This window comes from Cupressus sempervirens, chromosome 6, assembly GCF_028749045.1.
Source record: "Cupressus sempervirens isolate cs-2001-9-10 chromosome 6, ASM2874904v1, whole genome shotgun sequence".
NCBI lineage: Eukaryota > Viridiplantae > Streptophyta > Pinopsida > Cupressales > Cupressaceae > Cupressus > Cupressus sempervirens.
This window is the reverse complement of record NC_143123.1, coordinates 296,654,512-296,670,443: the sequence shown is the minus strand read 5'-3', so window position 1 is coordinate 296,670,443 and position 15,932 is coordinate 296,654,512. Positions and strand designations below refer to the sequence as shown.

Here is a 15,932-nt window from a genome sequence, read left to right as displayed (position 1 = left end):
TCTTCGTCCTGATGAACTCATTGAGGGTAGAACCTCCAAAAATAAGAGCCTTCAACACAACACAATTAATATAGCTCTTATGGCCAACATCCACAGTATCCCTGAGCTCCAAATATATGCAAAGGCCAAAGGAATTCCAGAATGGGAACAAGCAATGGACGCTGAGCTTCAGAGTCTTCAAAAGAACCACACCTGGGTTCTTTCAGATCTCCCTCTTGGGAAGAAACCCATTAGCTGTAAATGGGTCTATAAGGTCAAGTACCATGCAGATGGTACCTTGGACAAATACAAAGCCAGACTTGTTGCTCGAGGATTCACCCAACACGAAGGCATTGATTATGAGGAGACATTTGCTCCGACAGCCAAGATGAGCACTATTCGCATTCTTCTTGCAATTGCAGCTCAGTATGGTTGGAAAGTTCATCAAATGGATGTGAAGAGCGCTTTTCTCAAAGGTGAATTACAGGAAGAAGTCTACATGACGCAGCCCCCAGGTTTTAAGGTTGCCGGATCAGAACACAAAGTATGTAGACTCCAGAAGGCCCTCTATGGTCTTAAACAGGCCCCTAGGGCTTGGTACATAAAGATTGATCATTACTTGGTTGCTCAAGGATTTCAGCGTAGTCCGTCAAACAGTAATCTGTATATTAAACACTCTGGTAATGATATTCTTTTTCTTGTTGTCTATGTGGATGATTTGATCATTAATGGAAATTCAGAACATTTGATTTCAGAAATCAAACAAGATCTATGCAGAACTTTTGATATGACAGATCTCGGATTGCTTCATTATTGTTTAGGTATTGAGGTTTGGCAGACTGACAACAGTATTTTTTTGTCTCGGTCCAAGTATGCCAGAAGTTTGCTTGATAGATTTCGAATGCAGGATTGCAAATCTGCCTCCACTCCTATGGAGACTGGTCTGAAATTGTCCGCACAATTTGTTTCTCCTCCTGTAGATGAAACACTCTTCAGGCAGCTATTAGGTAGTCTAATCTACCTTACTACTACTAGACCTTATCTCAGTTTTGCAGTCAGCTACATCTCACGGTTCATGACAAACCCCAAGACTGATCATTGGATTGCAGCAAAACGTGTTACGCTATGTACATGGTACTTCAGATTATGGTCTTCTTTACACAAGGAGTACTACTCCTCAGCTCAGTGGATTCACCGATTCCGATTGGGCCGGCTCAATTGATGACAGGAAATCTACTTCTGGCTATGTGTTTAGTATCGGATCTGCAGCAGTTACTTGGACCAATAAGAAGCAACAGGCACATGCACTCTCCTCTACAGAAGCAAAATATAGAGGAGCTGTCAAGGCAGCTTGTGAAGCAATTTGGCTCCCGCAGATGCTTGCAGATATGCATATTCCTCAAGCAGGTCCGACTTCTTTGTTTTCAGACAATCAGGGCGTACTCAAGCTTAGCAAGAACCCAATGTTTCATGAACGAACCAAGCACATAGAGCTTCATTGCCATTACATCTGACAATTAGTAGAAGATGGATCTATTCAGTTACGCTATGTCCCTACCTCAAAGCAATCAGCAGATATTTTCACAAAACCCCTTGGTCCTGACAAGTTTGTTAAATTCAAGGGATCTATTGGTGTAGTAAATAGATTGAGCATTAAGGGGGGGTATTAAAATAACCTTCATATTTCTTTTTAATGCTCACTATTGTATCTTATTATATCTCTATAAATATTAGAATGTTTCTAATATTTAGGTGTAGTCTAGAATAGAATGTTTCGATTCTATTCAACTCTCCTCTTTGTATATATAGATCAGTTTGATCTCTGATTAATTCATTCAAATATTCCGCCATTTACATTTGTAACAAAAAAAAGGTTACTTGCAGAGAGAAAAAAACGCGATTTTGCAGACCTTGTCTCCAAAAAACCCTAGTCGGAACTTAGGTTTGAATAGACGAATTTCTCAAAAAAAATGGAAACCCTAGACGGATTGTAGAGAAAATCTTAGAAATAATGTCAAAAAAAAAGTATTGGTGCTGATACCATATTTCTAAGTAATTGGTAAAATACTTGCTTGTATTAATAGAGACCAAGAGTCTATATATACAAATGAATGGATGTTTCCTTAGGAAATGATCATAAAGAATAGAAACTTTCTATTCTAGCTAAGAGAAAACTAACAATTATCTATAACTAACTTAAATATTAGAAACATTCTAATATTTACAATAGATTACCATTAACTAATAATAGACGCTTATCTATTATCATAATACAAAACAACAAAACCATGGTCTATATTTTAGCAATACCATGTTGATCTTCGTGTACCATTTTACATTGTCTATTGCAACTCTACATCAACTAGATATGCACTTTTCAGACTTTCATGGTAATGAAATGTTCTTATTGATTCATATGGTTAATGACATGCAAAAAATGGGATCACTAACATATTGTTTACATTGTGAAAAACAAAATCTACCCACACTTCTAAGAGGTTGTTGTATTAAAGGACATAGCAAATCACTTGTTCTAATTGAGGCTATCTTGCTTTACAAGTTCGTACAAAGCTTAATAGTACAAGTGGAAGCCAACAATTGCTTATTATGATAGTCAGAGTTGCATCAAGCTCTCTAAGTATTCTTTTATTTCATGATGGGTTCAAAAAAATAGATATTCATTATAATTTTCCTAGATACAAAGTTCAAAAGGTAGCAGGAATTGTTTCAAAATATGCACTCTCAGATGAGTAAGTTGCAAACATTTTGACAAAGCCCCTATCAAAAGGGAAGTTTGAAATACTCAAGAGAAGATGCAGTTGATGGTGAACACCTTCCAAGGACAGAGGATCAGATTTATGGGTTGCTCAATTGTTGTTCCTCGACACAAGAATCCATCCATTTTTTAGATTTAATTGTCTTCTACTAGACACTTAATTTTCACTTATCTTTAGCATCAAACATGCTAGAAATAGGCACTCATATTTAGTATTTAATTTTCCTAAATCTAAGCACTAGCTTCGGCTGCTTTGTCTCTACATATTTCGTGTTTTATTCTTGGGTACATAGGTTTTTATTTGTCATATTTTTATATTTAAAAATAATAAGATTTTATTTTTCAGACAACTAATTCTGATTTCAATTTATTTATTTATTTTTGTACTTTCAGCAAAAAATTTACAAGTTAATGTCCTCAATGACAACATTTTTGTTGAAGTTTAACATGTACAATTCAAGTGAATTCTTTGAGCACAAAATGACAAAATCACGGTCTATATTTTAGCAATACAATATTGATCTTCTTGTACCAATTCACATGGTTGATTGCAACTCTACATCGACTCTCTTTCTTCTAAAGTCAAACTTTAGACTAAATATTCCACTTCATTATACCACTTTGTATCACCATCTTGTTGGGAGCCTTGTCTACTTGATTCGCACTCATCTTGACATTTCTTATGTTTTTCCCAATATTTTTTGCTTTATGCAAGTGCCATGTGACCTTTACTAGAAAGCTTCTAAGCAAATATTGCACCATGTCTTTAGTAAACTAAGTTATGAGATTCACTATTCCACAAGTAGAGATATTGGATTGGTCGAGTTTATAAATTCAAACTAGATAAATGCTTCTAGCAATCGTAACCCCATCTTTCATCTTGATCCTAGCCCCATGTATATGCAGTATGTTATTGCTATATCCTTCACAAAGGCTAAGTATCAAGAGGTTGTTATTGCCACATACAACGAAGGTCATCTGGATTTAGCAGGTCCTTAAAAAGTTTTGCAATCATTTTCATCAACCTTCTCTCTTTCATTATAATAAACATGCATTCGTTTTGTTCTCAAGGCATCCAATCTATCCTTAGCAAAGCCAACACATTGAGGCCCAAGTGCACTACACCCAAGTGCTTATTAAAGAGCAAGCAATCAATCTTTAGAAAAAATTTCACACAAAGAATGTTCAATTGTGAACTTCCTTGGAATCCAAAAGGCTATTCCTTAGGAGGGCTAACTAGTTCCTTCTCTTCATTGGAGGGGCTTATCTCTCTTTTTCTTTTGGAGATTCTTTTGAACATGGATACCTAACATGGCACTACCTTATCATGATGCATCTTTACCAACCTAAGTTGCACTTAATAGAAGTATTGGTGTATTTATGCATTTCCCATGTATTATTTATGTGCTTATTAAACTTGGGGTTAAACTTACTCAGAGTTTATTTGGCTTACTATGAGTGTGCAATATCTCTTCCATATATGTCACATGTCACTTGTTTTGGTATTCTAAAGTCACATCATTCCTTGTTAGTTACATTTATTGGAGGGTGAGTTGTCATTATCGCACACTTTATGTTTTTCCTATAAGTGCAAGTGTGTTATATTCTTTACATGCTTAATGAATGAATAGGTATTGTTGGTTATTTGAATCTTCTTCTTTGTTTCATTAAGAAGGTTATGAAATTGTTTTGAGGCATTTTTGTGTTAGGCTAATCATTTCAAAATTCATTTTTCATTTCCAAGACATTCTTGCTTCAAGGAAATACTTTGGTGCTGCAAGAAGTCCTTAAGATGTTATTGTCTTAAGGAACTACTTTGGGGGTGTTAAGAAGTCCCCAAGACATTCTTCTCTTAGGGAAGTATTTTGTGATGTCAAGAAGTTCAAAAGATACAAGCGATCTAATCTGTTTTTTGATGACGTACCAGGTCATTCTAACATCCCCCCATGTCAAATGTTGCTTATGAAAAGGAGGAAAATAAAAACATGGGAGAATTTTCCAACATTTGTCTTCGTGATCATCAAAACTATGACAAGCAAGTATGCATATGTAACGTTTTCATTTTTGTCTTTCAATAATTCATTTAAATCTCAATACAATTTTTAGTTGCAAATGTCCAATGCTTTGATGTTCATTAATTATATAATTCTTTACCCAAAAATTATGCTTATTTGCTCACAGCATAACCAATCCAACTAAATAACATATGTATCTCCTTCTATGTAAAATTCTCTCATTCCATATTAGAAATTTCTCAATGTTTATATTAAATTATTTAACTTAAATTTTTATCCCATATATTTATTTTTATTTCTCTTTTTTTTTCTCTTAATATTCCTCCCACTATATTGTTTCTTACATTATAATTATTCCTTTTATGTATCTCTACTCAATAACTAATTATATTAATATAATTAGCATTAATGCAATTAATATAGGTAATATATTATTATATTAATATTATTACAATTTTACACTTCATATATTAATTTTTTTTTATAGATAAAATTTTTTTTTATAGATAAAAGGCCTGATGGCCAAAAATATCTTTAGTGATGCCTTCATGCCCACGAGAGATATTTTGTATTCCTTTATCTTTGTTTTCTTCTTAGTTTTAAATGTGCTTTAGATGCTGGTCTTGTATATCCTTCTGATAAAATCTGCAAATTCCAACCTTGGCTAAGATCCATTCATTAGTATTTTTATGAAAGAATAATTTAACTTGTTCTTATGTAAAATTTTGAAAATGTTTATTTTGTGCCTTTGGTTAGTATAAATATGAGAGCCCATATCTAACTATTGTTTTTTAAAATGATATAAAAGAAAATGGTTTTGATCTTACTTTATTCATCAGTTAGTTCACATGTTCTTAGCATCAAAATTTGTATATCAGCCATTCATTTATATAACTTTATACAATTTATAAATTTAATGGGAATCTGTACGCATGTGAAATACTAACATGGCTGCAAAACATTATTAGTCGTTTGATATCAGAGGTGGTAGCTTGAAATGTGTAATTGTACGAAACATGGAGTGATATTCCGATTTATTTAAAGATTTGTCCTATCTATATTTCTTATAATACTAGGGTATTAACAGTTATGGATTGTTTATTTATCATAATTATTATAGCCTGTTTCATATTCATCTTCAAAAAATTAATTATCCTAGTTTACAAGGTGTCATTCCGCAATTGTAATACCGTCTACACTTAGATTAGCTAATTTGTCGGCTAATTTATTACCTTCTCTATAGATGTGTTTGAATTCTACTTCTAAGAAATGCGAAATCAATTGAAGTGTTTTTTTTAGAATTGAATTTAGTCTCCAGTTTGGTGTTTTACCTATTCTTGGTGCATTGATGACTATCTGAGAATCTCCTTCTACCATTAATTGTTGTATACCAAGGTTCTTACCAAGTTGGAGACCTAATAAAGCTATAATTTCTGCCATATTGTTGGTTGTATTGTTTAAAGGTTTGGCAATCTTTCCCAAAACATGACTTTTACTATCATGGACAATACATCATATTCCTGCTGAACCCGGATTACCTCTTGAAGCCCCATCAAATTTTACTTTGTACCATCCTATTCTAGGAGGTTCCCATTTACATATTGATCTATTTTCTTTACTAGATTTTCCTCCTTTACCATATTGAGGTGGAATAATTAAACCATTCCAGTTTTTACGTATGAAGCTATCCCATAATGAAAACGAGCCTTCACAATGATTTGGTTTTCTTAATCTATTGTTTAGGGTTTCAACAACGCTTGCTTCGAGTTTATTCCCCAATGATTCTAAAGACATTGATTTAATTTGGAACTCTTCTATTTCGATTTTTTCCACAGCTCCCATGCAAGTATAGATGGAATTACTACCCAAATGTCCTTATAAACTGAGTTAGTAACTTTAGTTGGCCATTGCTGAAGGAACTCCTTTAAGTCTTGGGGAAATATAGATCTCCAGTTTAACTTTTGGCAAATGATTTCCCAGCAATGGTATGCATATGGGTAATTGAGTAATATATGATCAACAGTTTTTGAATCTTGTTCACACGATACACATCATGATGGTCTCTCATAACCAACTTTTGTGAGCCATTCAGCAGTTAGCAATCGTTTCTACATAGAGGCCCATAGGAAGTTGCATGCTTTTGGAAGACATGCAAAATGCCAACACAAAAGAAGCGGGTGGTCTAAATTATGTTGGTCAATTAAATTAATAGCCTGATTATATCCATCTTTGACCTTGTAATTCCCATTGTTAGAACCACACCAAATGATTTTGTCCTTCCTATCTTGTATTGCAAAAGTCCTAATGTTGATATAATCATGCTATTTCTATTTTTGATCATTTGTCAAATTGATATCATCTACTGATCTCCATTTCCATCCTAGTGAAGGGGAATTTTCATCATTTTCTATATAATGTCTTAATTCATTTCCCCAAGCTTGTTTTAATGTGTCCTGAATACAAGGGTCAATATGGTTAGAATTTAGAGGGTCATAACCTCCTCATGAATGTTCCCAAAATAAAGCATCTCTTCCATCTCCAATATCCCAAGTTAATTTGTTGTTGATGATTTCTTTACAAGATAATATGAAATTTCAAATCCTTGCTCAACATCAAAAGATATTGGTGGGATCTGTATTTAACACATATTTGTCTAGAAGAACACTAGCCTATTTCCTATGAGATTCCTTCAACATATTCCAACATAGTTTGGCTCCTAAAGCTAAAGTTTGCGCAGCTAAATTTTTTATGCCTAGACCCCCTAGTTCTTTGGGTTTACAGATGTTTTCCCATTTTATCAATGGTATTTTTTTTTAATCTGATGATCCTTGCCAATAAAAGTTTCTAATATCTAATTCAATTTTCTTACATTTAATCACTGGCAAGGGTAGAATAGACATTTGATAAATAAGAATTGATGTTACAACTGATTTGATCATCATGGTTACCTGCGTTAGAAAGCCATTTACCTTTCCAATTATCCATTTTGTTATGAATCTTGTTTATTACTAGTGCCCATAAATTATTGCTTTTAACTCCTTAACTAATTTAAATATCATTATTAACAATAATATAATTATTTTGATTTTAGTATCACGATTATAAATAGTATTAAAATTAGTTTCTTTGTTTTAATAGAACTATTACTATTATATGTCAATTGTCATATTTGTAATTATAATTATATGAGTACAATTTTATTGGTTGGCAAACTGCCATCTTAGGGGGTTGCATTCATTATATCAAAAGTGTAAGAAAATTATATTCATATACGTCCCTGTTAGAAACATAGTATTCTTGTAGTCCAGTCCAGAAGGGCATAGAACAAAATTGTCCAAAAAAGTATTATTCTAGACTATGAGGAAAAACAATGGCAAAGGGACTCTGCTAGAATCTAGACTATGCTACATCAATCTCACCATAAACTAAAATTTCACCTATCAGAGAGAGCACCCAAAAGCTGCCATAATCAGCCATGTCCAAGACAAGCTTAAGGAGATTGATGCCCTTCAAGACCCACATTCTCCTACGAGCTTCATGCAATGGGGAAGGAATCCCACAACCAAGATGTTTTAGAAACCACCCAAGAATTGTTTCTTAACTAACATAGTGATAATTTTCTAAATCGCCACTTTTTCTCTGCCCGCATCCAGTACCGATAGTACAAACATTGAAGCAATATTGGAGCTCACACTGTAACAATGTGCAGCCAACATAACTCATCTCCAACAAACTAGTGGATAGCATTCAACAATAAACCAGAGTGAGACTTGAAAAACTTTTTCAATTAATATTCTGAAATCATTCCCAGAAAGTCATATTCTTCCTGACTAGAAGCGCATTCATACCCATGACACAAGCAAAGAGAGGAATGGAAAACAAATGTGAAGGCAAATCAAAAGGGAAGTAAAACCATCTAACCATACACTCTACATGTACCGCCGCAACAGTTTTCAATCCAATTTAATCCCCTTAACCATTCCAAAGCAGGTAAATGCTCCAGATAATTTTTTCTCTATCCAATTTGATATTATTAAGAAACCTAAAAAGGTAAAATCTAGAGAATGGATAATAAGAGTTGGAAAACAAATTACCTTGTCCACAGCCTTGACTAAACTCATTAATTCAATTTGCTCAGACAGTATCAGACTGAGCTTCCCTGTTGGAAAAACCCATACGATTGTGCCCTGTCTATAGACATCGGAAAAGTATATTCAGCATAAACAAACAAATTACAAAATAGATTTTAAAGGAGTGACTCCCTCCAACTTTTTGGCATGGAAATGAAACCATCTGTGATATTTGAAACCCCAGAATTGCCAATGAATAAATATTTGCCATACCAAACCCACCGTGCAATTTATGATTTTGGAAACCTGCAACTTAGACATTTAATTTAAAAATGCATAAGCGCCATAAAAAATGGTATCATCTCTGAATGGTGAGTGACTTGTGTTCAGCTTCATTTGGCATTAAATTCGATGCAATAAGCCTATTAAAAATGAAAAGCTAAAGGCGTTTTTGAGGCCACTGCCAAGCAATACAATGAATTGTTGTATACCCCATCCTGCAAGTATTCCATAATGAAATTGTGTTCCATTTATCTTTTCATTTGAAATTAAGGTGTACAGTTTCTGTTTAACCCTCTACAGCTTCAAAATTGTGACATTCAGTGCAGTATATTTATTTTATTTGTCAGATTTACCCATAAACTATTTTACATCTATTATTCTAAACATGCACATAATTTCGTTTAGATAATGTGAATTTACAAAATGTTTTATAGATGCCAAATAAACAGTAAAAAGGAATTAGAATTTATAAGCAGGCTTACAGAAGTAACAAGAAGTTAAAGGAGATGAAGCCTAGATGGTATTATGAAACAGACCATAGTGATAGCTTCTTCAACATCGTCTTTGTTGCGACCTGCCACACGCCCTCTCAAAGCTTCCAGAACATCCCGAAGTTTCTTTAAGAGCACTTGCTTGTCCAATGCAGCAGTGTCTCTAAACCTTACCTAAAAAGCCCACCAGCATTCACCAAATTAAGTTCAAGCAAAGTGAAAGCAAAGCGAAAGCAACTCGATCAATTATATAAAAACATATAAATTAGGATAAAAGCATTCAATTACAAAGAAATGTCATGAGAAACCAACAGGAATTTCACAGTAATTATCTTTTACAATGCTTAATCACTTAAACCCTCACACCCAAGGCTACCAGACATATTCCTAAGAGTGAACTTGACCAAATTGACATGACTTCAAATGTTTTGATGGATGGAGAGTCAACAGGCTCTTTCTTAGTGATGACACGCCCACTGGAAAGCAAATCTGTCCTAATCATAACGGTTCGTTATGTAAAGTACACATTTTGCAGGCCCCTACACCTGGGTACCCGACCTTTATTCCCTGGAAGACATTTCAAACAAAATGTGACTAGATATTTTGCTATTCTATTTCAGATCTATTAGATTTCCACAATCCATGTAAATGAGATTTTATTTTCTGGATTTGACTGTGTAAAGTTTTTTACCATCAACGTTTTGGATCATACTACATGATCCATCATCAGGATGTAAGAGAACAAGAAGAACAAAATATTCGAATGAAGGCTGGGCTGCCTGGAAAAGATGCGTCTGAATGGTAATTTCGTTGGAGATTTAAGTAAACAATTGTGAAACGGCCATTAGATGAATCACTCACAGGATTTGCAGGCAATGATAAACATGGAAATGCAGTGGAGAGAAGCAAGACATAAATGTATAATTATTGGGATAGGCTGAGCTCATTTAAGTAAATGTATAATTGAATCCAGAAGAAAGAAAAATATATATATGGATTGTGGAAATCTGATAGAATTGTTAGAAATCAGATTTCTTAACGCTCTTAAAGATCTGCTCTAAATATTCGAATGAAGGCTAGGCTGCCTGGAAAAGATGCGTCTGAATGGTAACTTCGTTGGAGATTGAAGTAACCAATTGTGAAACGGCCATTAGATGAATCACTCACAGGATTTGCAGGCAATCATAAACATGGAAATGCAGTGAAGAGAAGCAAGAATAAATGTATAATTATTGGGATAGGCTGAGCTCATTTAAGTGAATGTACAATTGAATCCAGAAGAAAGAAAAACATATATATGGATTGTGGAAATCTGATAGCATTGTTAGAATATTTAGCTATGTAATTATAACAATGTATCATAAATAGACTATTCCTCGTCATTTCTGATGAATCAGAAAATAAGAAATGGGAATCGGTGGTCTGTCATAATATAAAGTAGTCAATCTCCATGAATCGTGATCAGTAATGGATTCTTGTGAAACACGACTTAGAAAACACAGATTGATGAGGATTGCCTCAAAAGTAAATAATTAATTCAAACAAGTCGTTTCATAAGTTATTTACACTCAAAGAAATGGAAAAAGCATAATTACTTGATCAGAGAGTTTGGCAGCAGCAGCCAAGCCTTTTTCAAACTTGCTTGCGAGATCACGCACAGAGAGGCGGCTATGCTGCTCGGCAAGCTGCGCGGCCTCTCTCCCCACCTCCTCCCTAATCCTGGCCGTGCTGTGATGTTCTTCGTCCGTGCTGCTGTTCCTCCACTCCCACTTCACATCCGCGCCAACTGCTTCCACCGCACCGCCACACCTCTCCATCTCTCCACCTTAGCTACTGCTACTTAGGTTTCCACCTACAAATGCAACTTTTATCTCCATACCTTTTCACGCCATCATCATCCCCCCAAATTTGCATTCTATTTTCGATTTCAGGGTTGGAGGGAAAAAGCAATGCCTTTTATAATAGATGTACCCCGTAATAAACTTTCCGTTGTCTACAACTTTAAGCTGTGGCGGTTGGAAAGAAGAAATAATGGTGTGATCTTAGAGTCTGCCATTGAAATTCCTCGCTCTTACAGGACACTTCGGTTATAAAATTTCCTACTGGGTTTTTGGCTTCTACGGTGGATTGATATGCAGAAACTGTAATTAATAAATGCGATCAGGGACTCTACAGGGAAAAAGAGATGAAATAAAGGTAAGAGACAACTTTTGAAAAAAAAGGTGCATTCTGCACGCACTTCACGACATGGTCATCATAGCTATTACCACGGTGCCCTTCCACCAATCACCATCAATGTATAATCCTTGCCTTTACTCCCACACCCCATCCACTTTACATCTCCATCCTCAAATAAACCGTCATTCACCTATATCTTACTATATTATGCCGGAGGCTGGTATAAGCAATCTACGAGTCTTTCTAAAGTATTGGCGACAAAATCTTAGCTCCCTTTTCATGTCTACAAGTCATGCAACTAGCTCATAAGTCAGGCTAGATTAAGTAAGGTCCACTTTAATGTATGTGGTATGGGAGGATGTGTGAATCCGTATCACTAATTATAGATATATAGAGAGATTTTTTATGTTCATGAGGCTAAGAATAGTATATGGGACAACCTTCCAATTAAATCAATTTTAGCAATTTAGATCCTTTTTTGTGCAAGTTGATGGTGAGCCCCCCTAACTTCTCATTGTACTCCTCATTAAATAAATTGTGTAAAGAGCTTCTAGATATAATATCAACAAATTTGAATCTGATGTCCTTGTATGCATCACATTTTAATATAAAGTGTTGTTTCGTTTCCACCTTCCCAATGTTGCAAAACGTGCAAATTATCTCTTCCCAAGACTCTTTTGGCCTCTTCCATCGACTGGGCTCACACCAGAGTTGATGAGACTTGGTTCTAAGTGGTGCAATGAGACTTTTAGCTCTCCAAGAAATGTTGGCCCCTATGTATGCATTTTGGAGTTGATCACATGTGGGGTTGAACTCGCTCATATAATAGACTCCAAGTCCATTACCCCAAATCTTCTTATAGAATTTATCCATAACAAAGAGCTTTATTTCTTTATTATTAGCAGGACACATATTGAAATGGATATTCTATTTGTACATCCACTTGATGTTTTGCTGCATCCATGTCTTTTTATGTTTAAACAGTCTATCATTAAATATCATTTTAGGTCATCTATCTTCACACATTTTTTTAGTTCTTTTTAGGTAGCTAATGAGGCAAACCATAGCAATTGTCTCAATAGGTGCAACCCCCACTTCACTTAACATAATATTATATGAGACAATGTTCTTGATTTTAAACTTGTTTGTGATCCAACACTTTTGAATCCTCTCAATTTGTTTCCACTATAAGGTTGGGGTGTTGTTGGCCCACATTTCACATCCATAAAGAACAATCGATAGCACAAGAAGACTAAACAAAGTTTGACTAGTTTTCCAATCCCAAACTTTTTCCTCTCGACACCTATTTTGAAGCACATAAAATGTCTTCCACCCACCAAATAATCTTTTCTTTCTACAACATTCACAACTTAGATCTTTATTGAAGTCTATCCCAAGGTATTTATACTCTACAACCTCCTCAAATATGTTGCCTTCAAAATAGAACTTATGTTAATGTTATTTTCTATTTTTTCAAAAAAATCATGATTTTAGTCTTGTTGATATTGACCTACATCCCAACCATTTTGCAAAAGTGCTCAAGAGAAAGTATATATTCTTGCAAACCACGAGTAGATTTCACAACCAAAATGAGATCTCTGCATAAAGGAGCAGTCTTATTAAAAATTTACCTAACCGGATACCCTTGCCATTTTGCATGTCTAACCATTCCTCAAGTTTGTCAATATATAGGCCAAACAAAGTAGGAGATAATGGACAGCCCTAGTCAACCCCTATGTCACTCCTAAAACACTATGAAATGCCATCTGATGTTCTAATTTTGACTTTTACCTCTTCGTACATTCTATGAACATTGGCTCTGAGATTCGTAGGGATCCCCATTTCTTCTATCCTGAGCCAAAGCTTGTCCCCAGGGACAATGTTAAAAGCCTTTTTAAAATCAACAAAGCAACAAAAAACCTCTCACTTTCTCTCCCACATTTTTTTTATCATATGCCTCAAAGTGATACAGTAATCAATTGTTGAGTGCTTGGCCTAAAACCAACTTGCGCTTTTGTGCTTTATGATTTTCCTCAGCCCATTTGTTGATTCTATTTTCTAGCATATTGCCAAAAAAAATTGCAAGCAGGGGGTTGATCATTATGGTTTTGCAATTAGAGGAATTATTAACATCACCACTTTTCAAAAGGGGTATAGCAAGGCTAATTGTCCAATCTCTAGGAAATCTGTATTAGCTGATATTATTGAAGATTCTTGTAATGTGCGGTTCAAGGGCTTTCATGCCCCACTTGAGATACTCTGCTTGAAGTTCAACCAAATCTTTTGCCTTACCTATACCCAATTTCTTAATACTCAACTCAACCTCTTGCACAGTGAAAAGATTTGTCTTGTTGTTGATCAAGGGTGGCAAATCCACCTCAACCTCTTTTTCATACAGTTTCTTAGCATATTCGATCCATTGAATTGTTGTAATAATATTTTTTGTTTCTTTCTTTCTTGGTTGTAATTCTCTCCAAAAATGTTTAGGGTTATTTTTACCAAGAGAAATTAGCTCTTCTCTCCTTGTGAGCATAAAGTTATTTTTTTCTTCTTCAAGATATGCTTGTACACTTTAATGTCAAGGCTTCTTTTGTTAGACTCTCTTAGCTTTCTCCTAGCTAATTTGCAATCTTTATCAAACCGCACATTGGCTAGAAAATAGTTTGTTTCAAATTTTCTCTGTTTTGATCTTTTGCACGTTGAAAGAGCCTTGTGCATAAGATTTGCTACAACATGGCTATCAACATCACGTTTATGCATGTTCTTGCCCTTATATATTCTCTCAAGTGTGGTTTTGAAGATGTCCCTATTTTTTGAAGTCAAAAGAATTTTTCCCTATGATGGAGATTGTTGAGGACATTGGTCTTTTGCCCCAAGCTTCCTATTCTCTGCCCACAACAATTTTATGTGTTGCGATGTATGATCTGATTTAAGTTCCTATATGTGTTCCCCAATCATAACTTCCCCGATTCTCTCATATAAGTTGTGTGAGCATAATGCATAATCAAGCATAATCAACCACACTTGCACCATTGTAGGTGTTGCAAGTGAAATTGTCTGATTTTGCCCATCTAGTCACACCATTACAAATAATTAAATCAAAAGTACCACACAAGGTGATTAATTCTTCCCCAAAATGATTGTATCCTTTAGCATCATCTGATATTATTTCCTACTAGTGTTTACTCTTTTCTATGAGCCAAATAGGATTATCATTTGCTTTGTCACTAAAAATGTAAGCTTGACCATTTGTTGTTCTAGCATTGAAATCTCCAACAAGAAGAACATCTCCCCACTGTGAAAATATAGCGAAATCCTTCTTTAGAGGTGCATAAGTCTCTTTGTGATCTAATCCTGAGAAGAATGTTATTTTTCCATGATTTTGAGCCATATGAATTGTTTTGTTAGTATCTTCCTTTTCCAAAAAAGATGAAACAACCTTCCTTTTCTTTTACAAGAACCATTATGCCTCCATGTCCCTTACCATTACTCGCTACCTCATTTCACATTGCTACTTTCCAGTAGCCTTCAAACAGTGGAGTCTTGCATCCCTCGTGTTCATGTGTTTCCACTAGACAAATAATGTCGTTGCCTTCTGCAATAGGACCCATCCCAGGCCCACACCTCTAAGGATAACCCCTACAATTCTAGCAAACTATACTTAGAGAGGCTAGGGCTGAACTTGATTGCTATTCATTTTGATGCGGTAGAATTGAAGTTGGGTTTCTATCCCTCGAAATGAATGTTGATCCTGATGCATAGTTTCCTAGTGAGGAGTTTTATACCAATTATTTGTTTCCAACCTACTATTTTAGATTAGAAGAGTGGCCATATTGAGCAATAATTACCTTTCCCTTAAACAACTATGCTCTCTTGCCTTCATCTCTAGTTACTATGATTTTTGCTACTTCTACCCTTCTTTCTTCCTATTGTCTCAAAGTTAGGTCCTCCTCTAAAAAGAAACAAGAACCCCTCAAGAGTTATTTTTTCTTAAAAGATTTTGTTTGTCATGAATATTAGACATAACCATTCTAATGGGCCTATCTCTCTCGTTAGATATCTTTCCAACTCTCCAAGCTTGGCAGATTTGACCTTGCCAAAGCATCACTTCCTTTAAGAATCATATTGTTAACTCGAAAGT

General features: G+C 34.9%; 1 protein-coding gene across 2 annotated transcripts in view; it reads right to left on the bottom strand.

The window, feature by feature from the left end:
- The window catches only part of SCAB1 (plectin-like protein), a 215,207-nt gene extending 203,240 nt beyond the window's left edge, over positions 1–11,967 (bottom strand). The window contains exons 1-2 of one of the 2 annotated variants that reach the window (XM_089787925.1): positions 11,209–11,967; positions 9,659–9,787 (exon numbers count right to left, since the gene is read on the bottom strand). In XM_089787925.1, coding sequence (XP_089644051.1) covers positions 9,659–9,787; positions 11,209–11,430 — 351 coding nt within the window. In that variant the 5' untranslated portion in view covers positions 11,431–11,967. The remainder of the gene's footprint in view (positions 1–9,658; positions 9,788–11,208) is intronic. The other variant, XM_089787926.1, reaches the window with a different exon arrangement.
- Between the last annotated feature and the right edge of the window lie 3,965 nt (positions 11,968–15,932).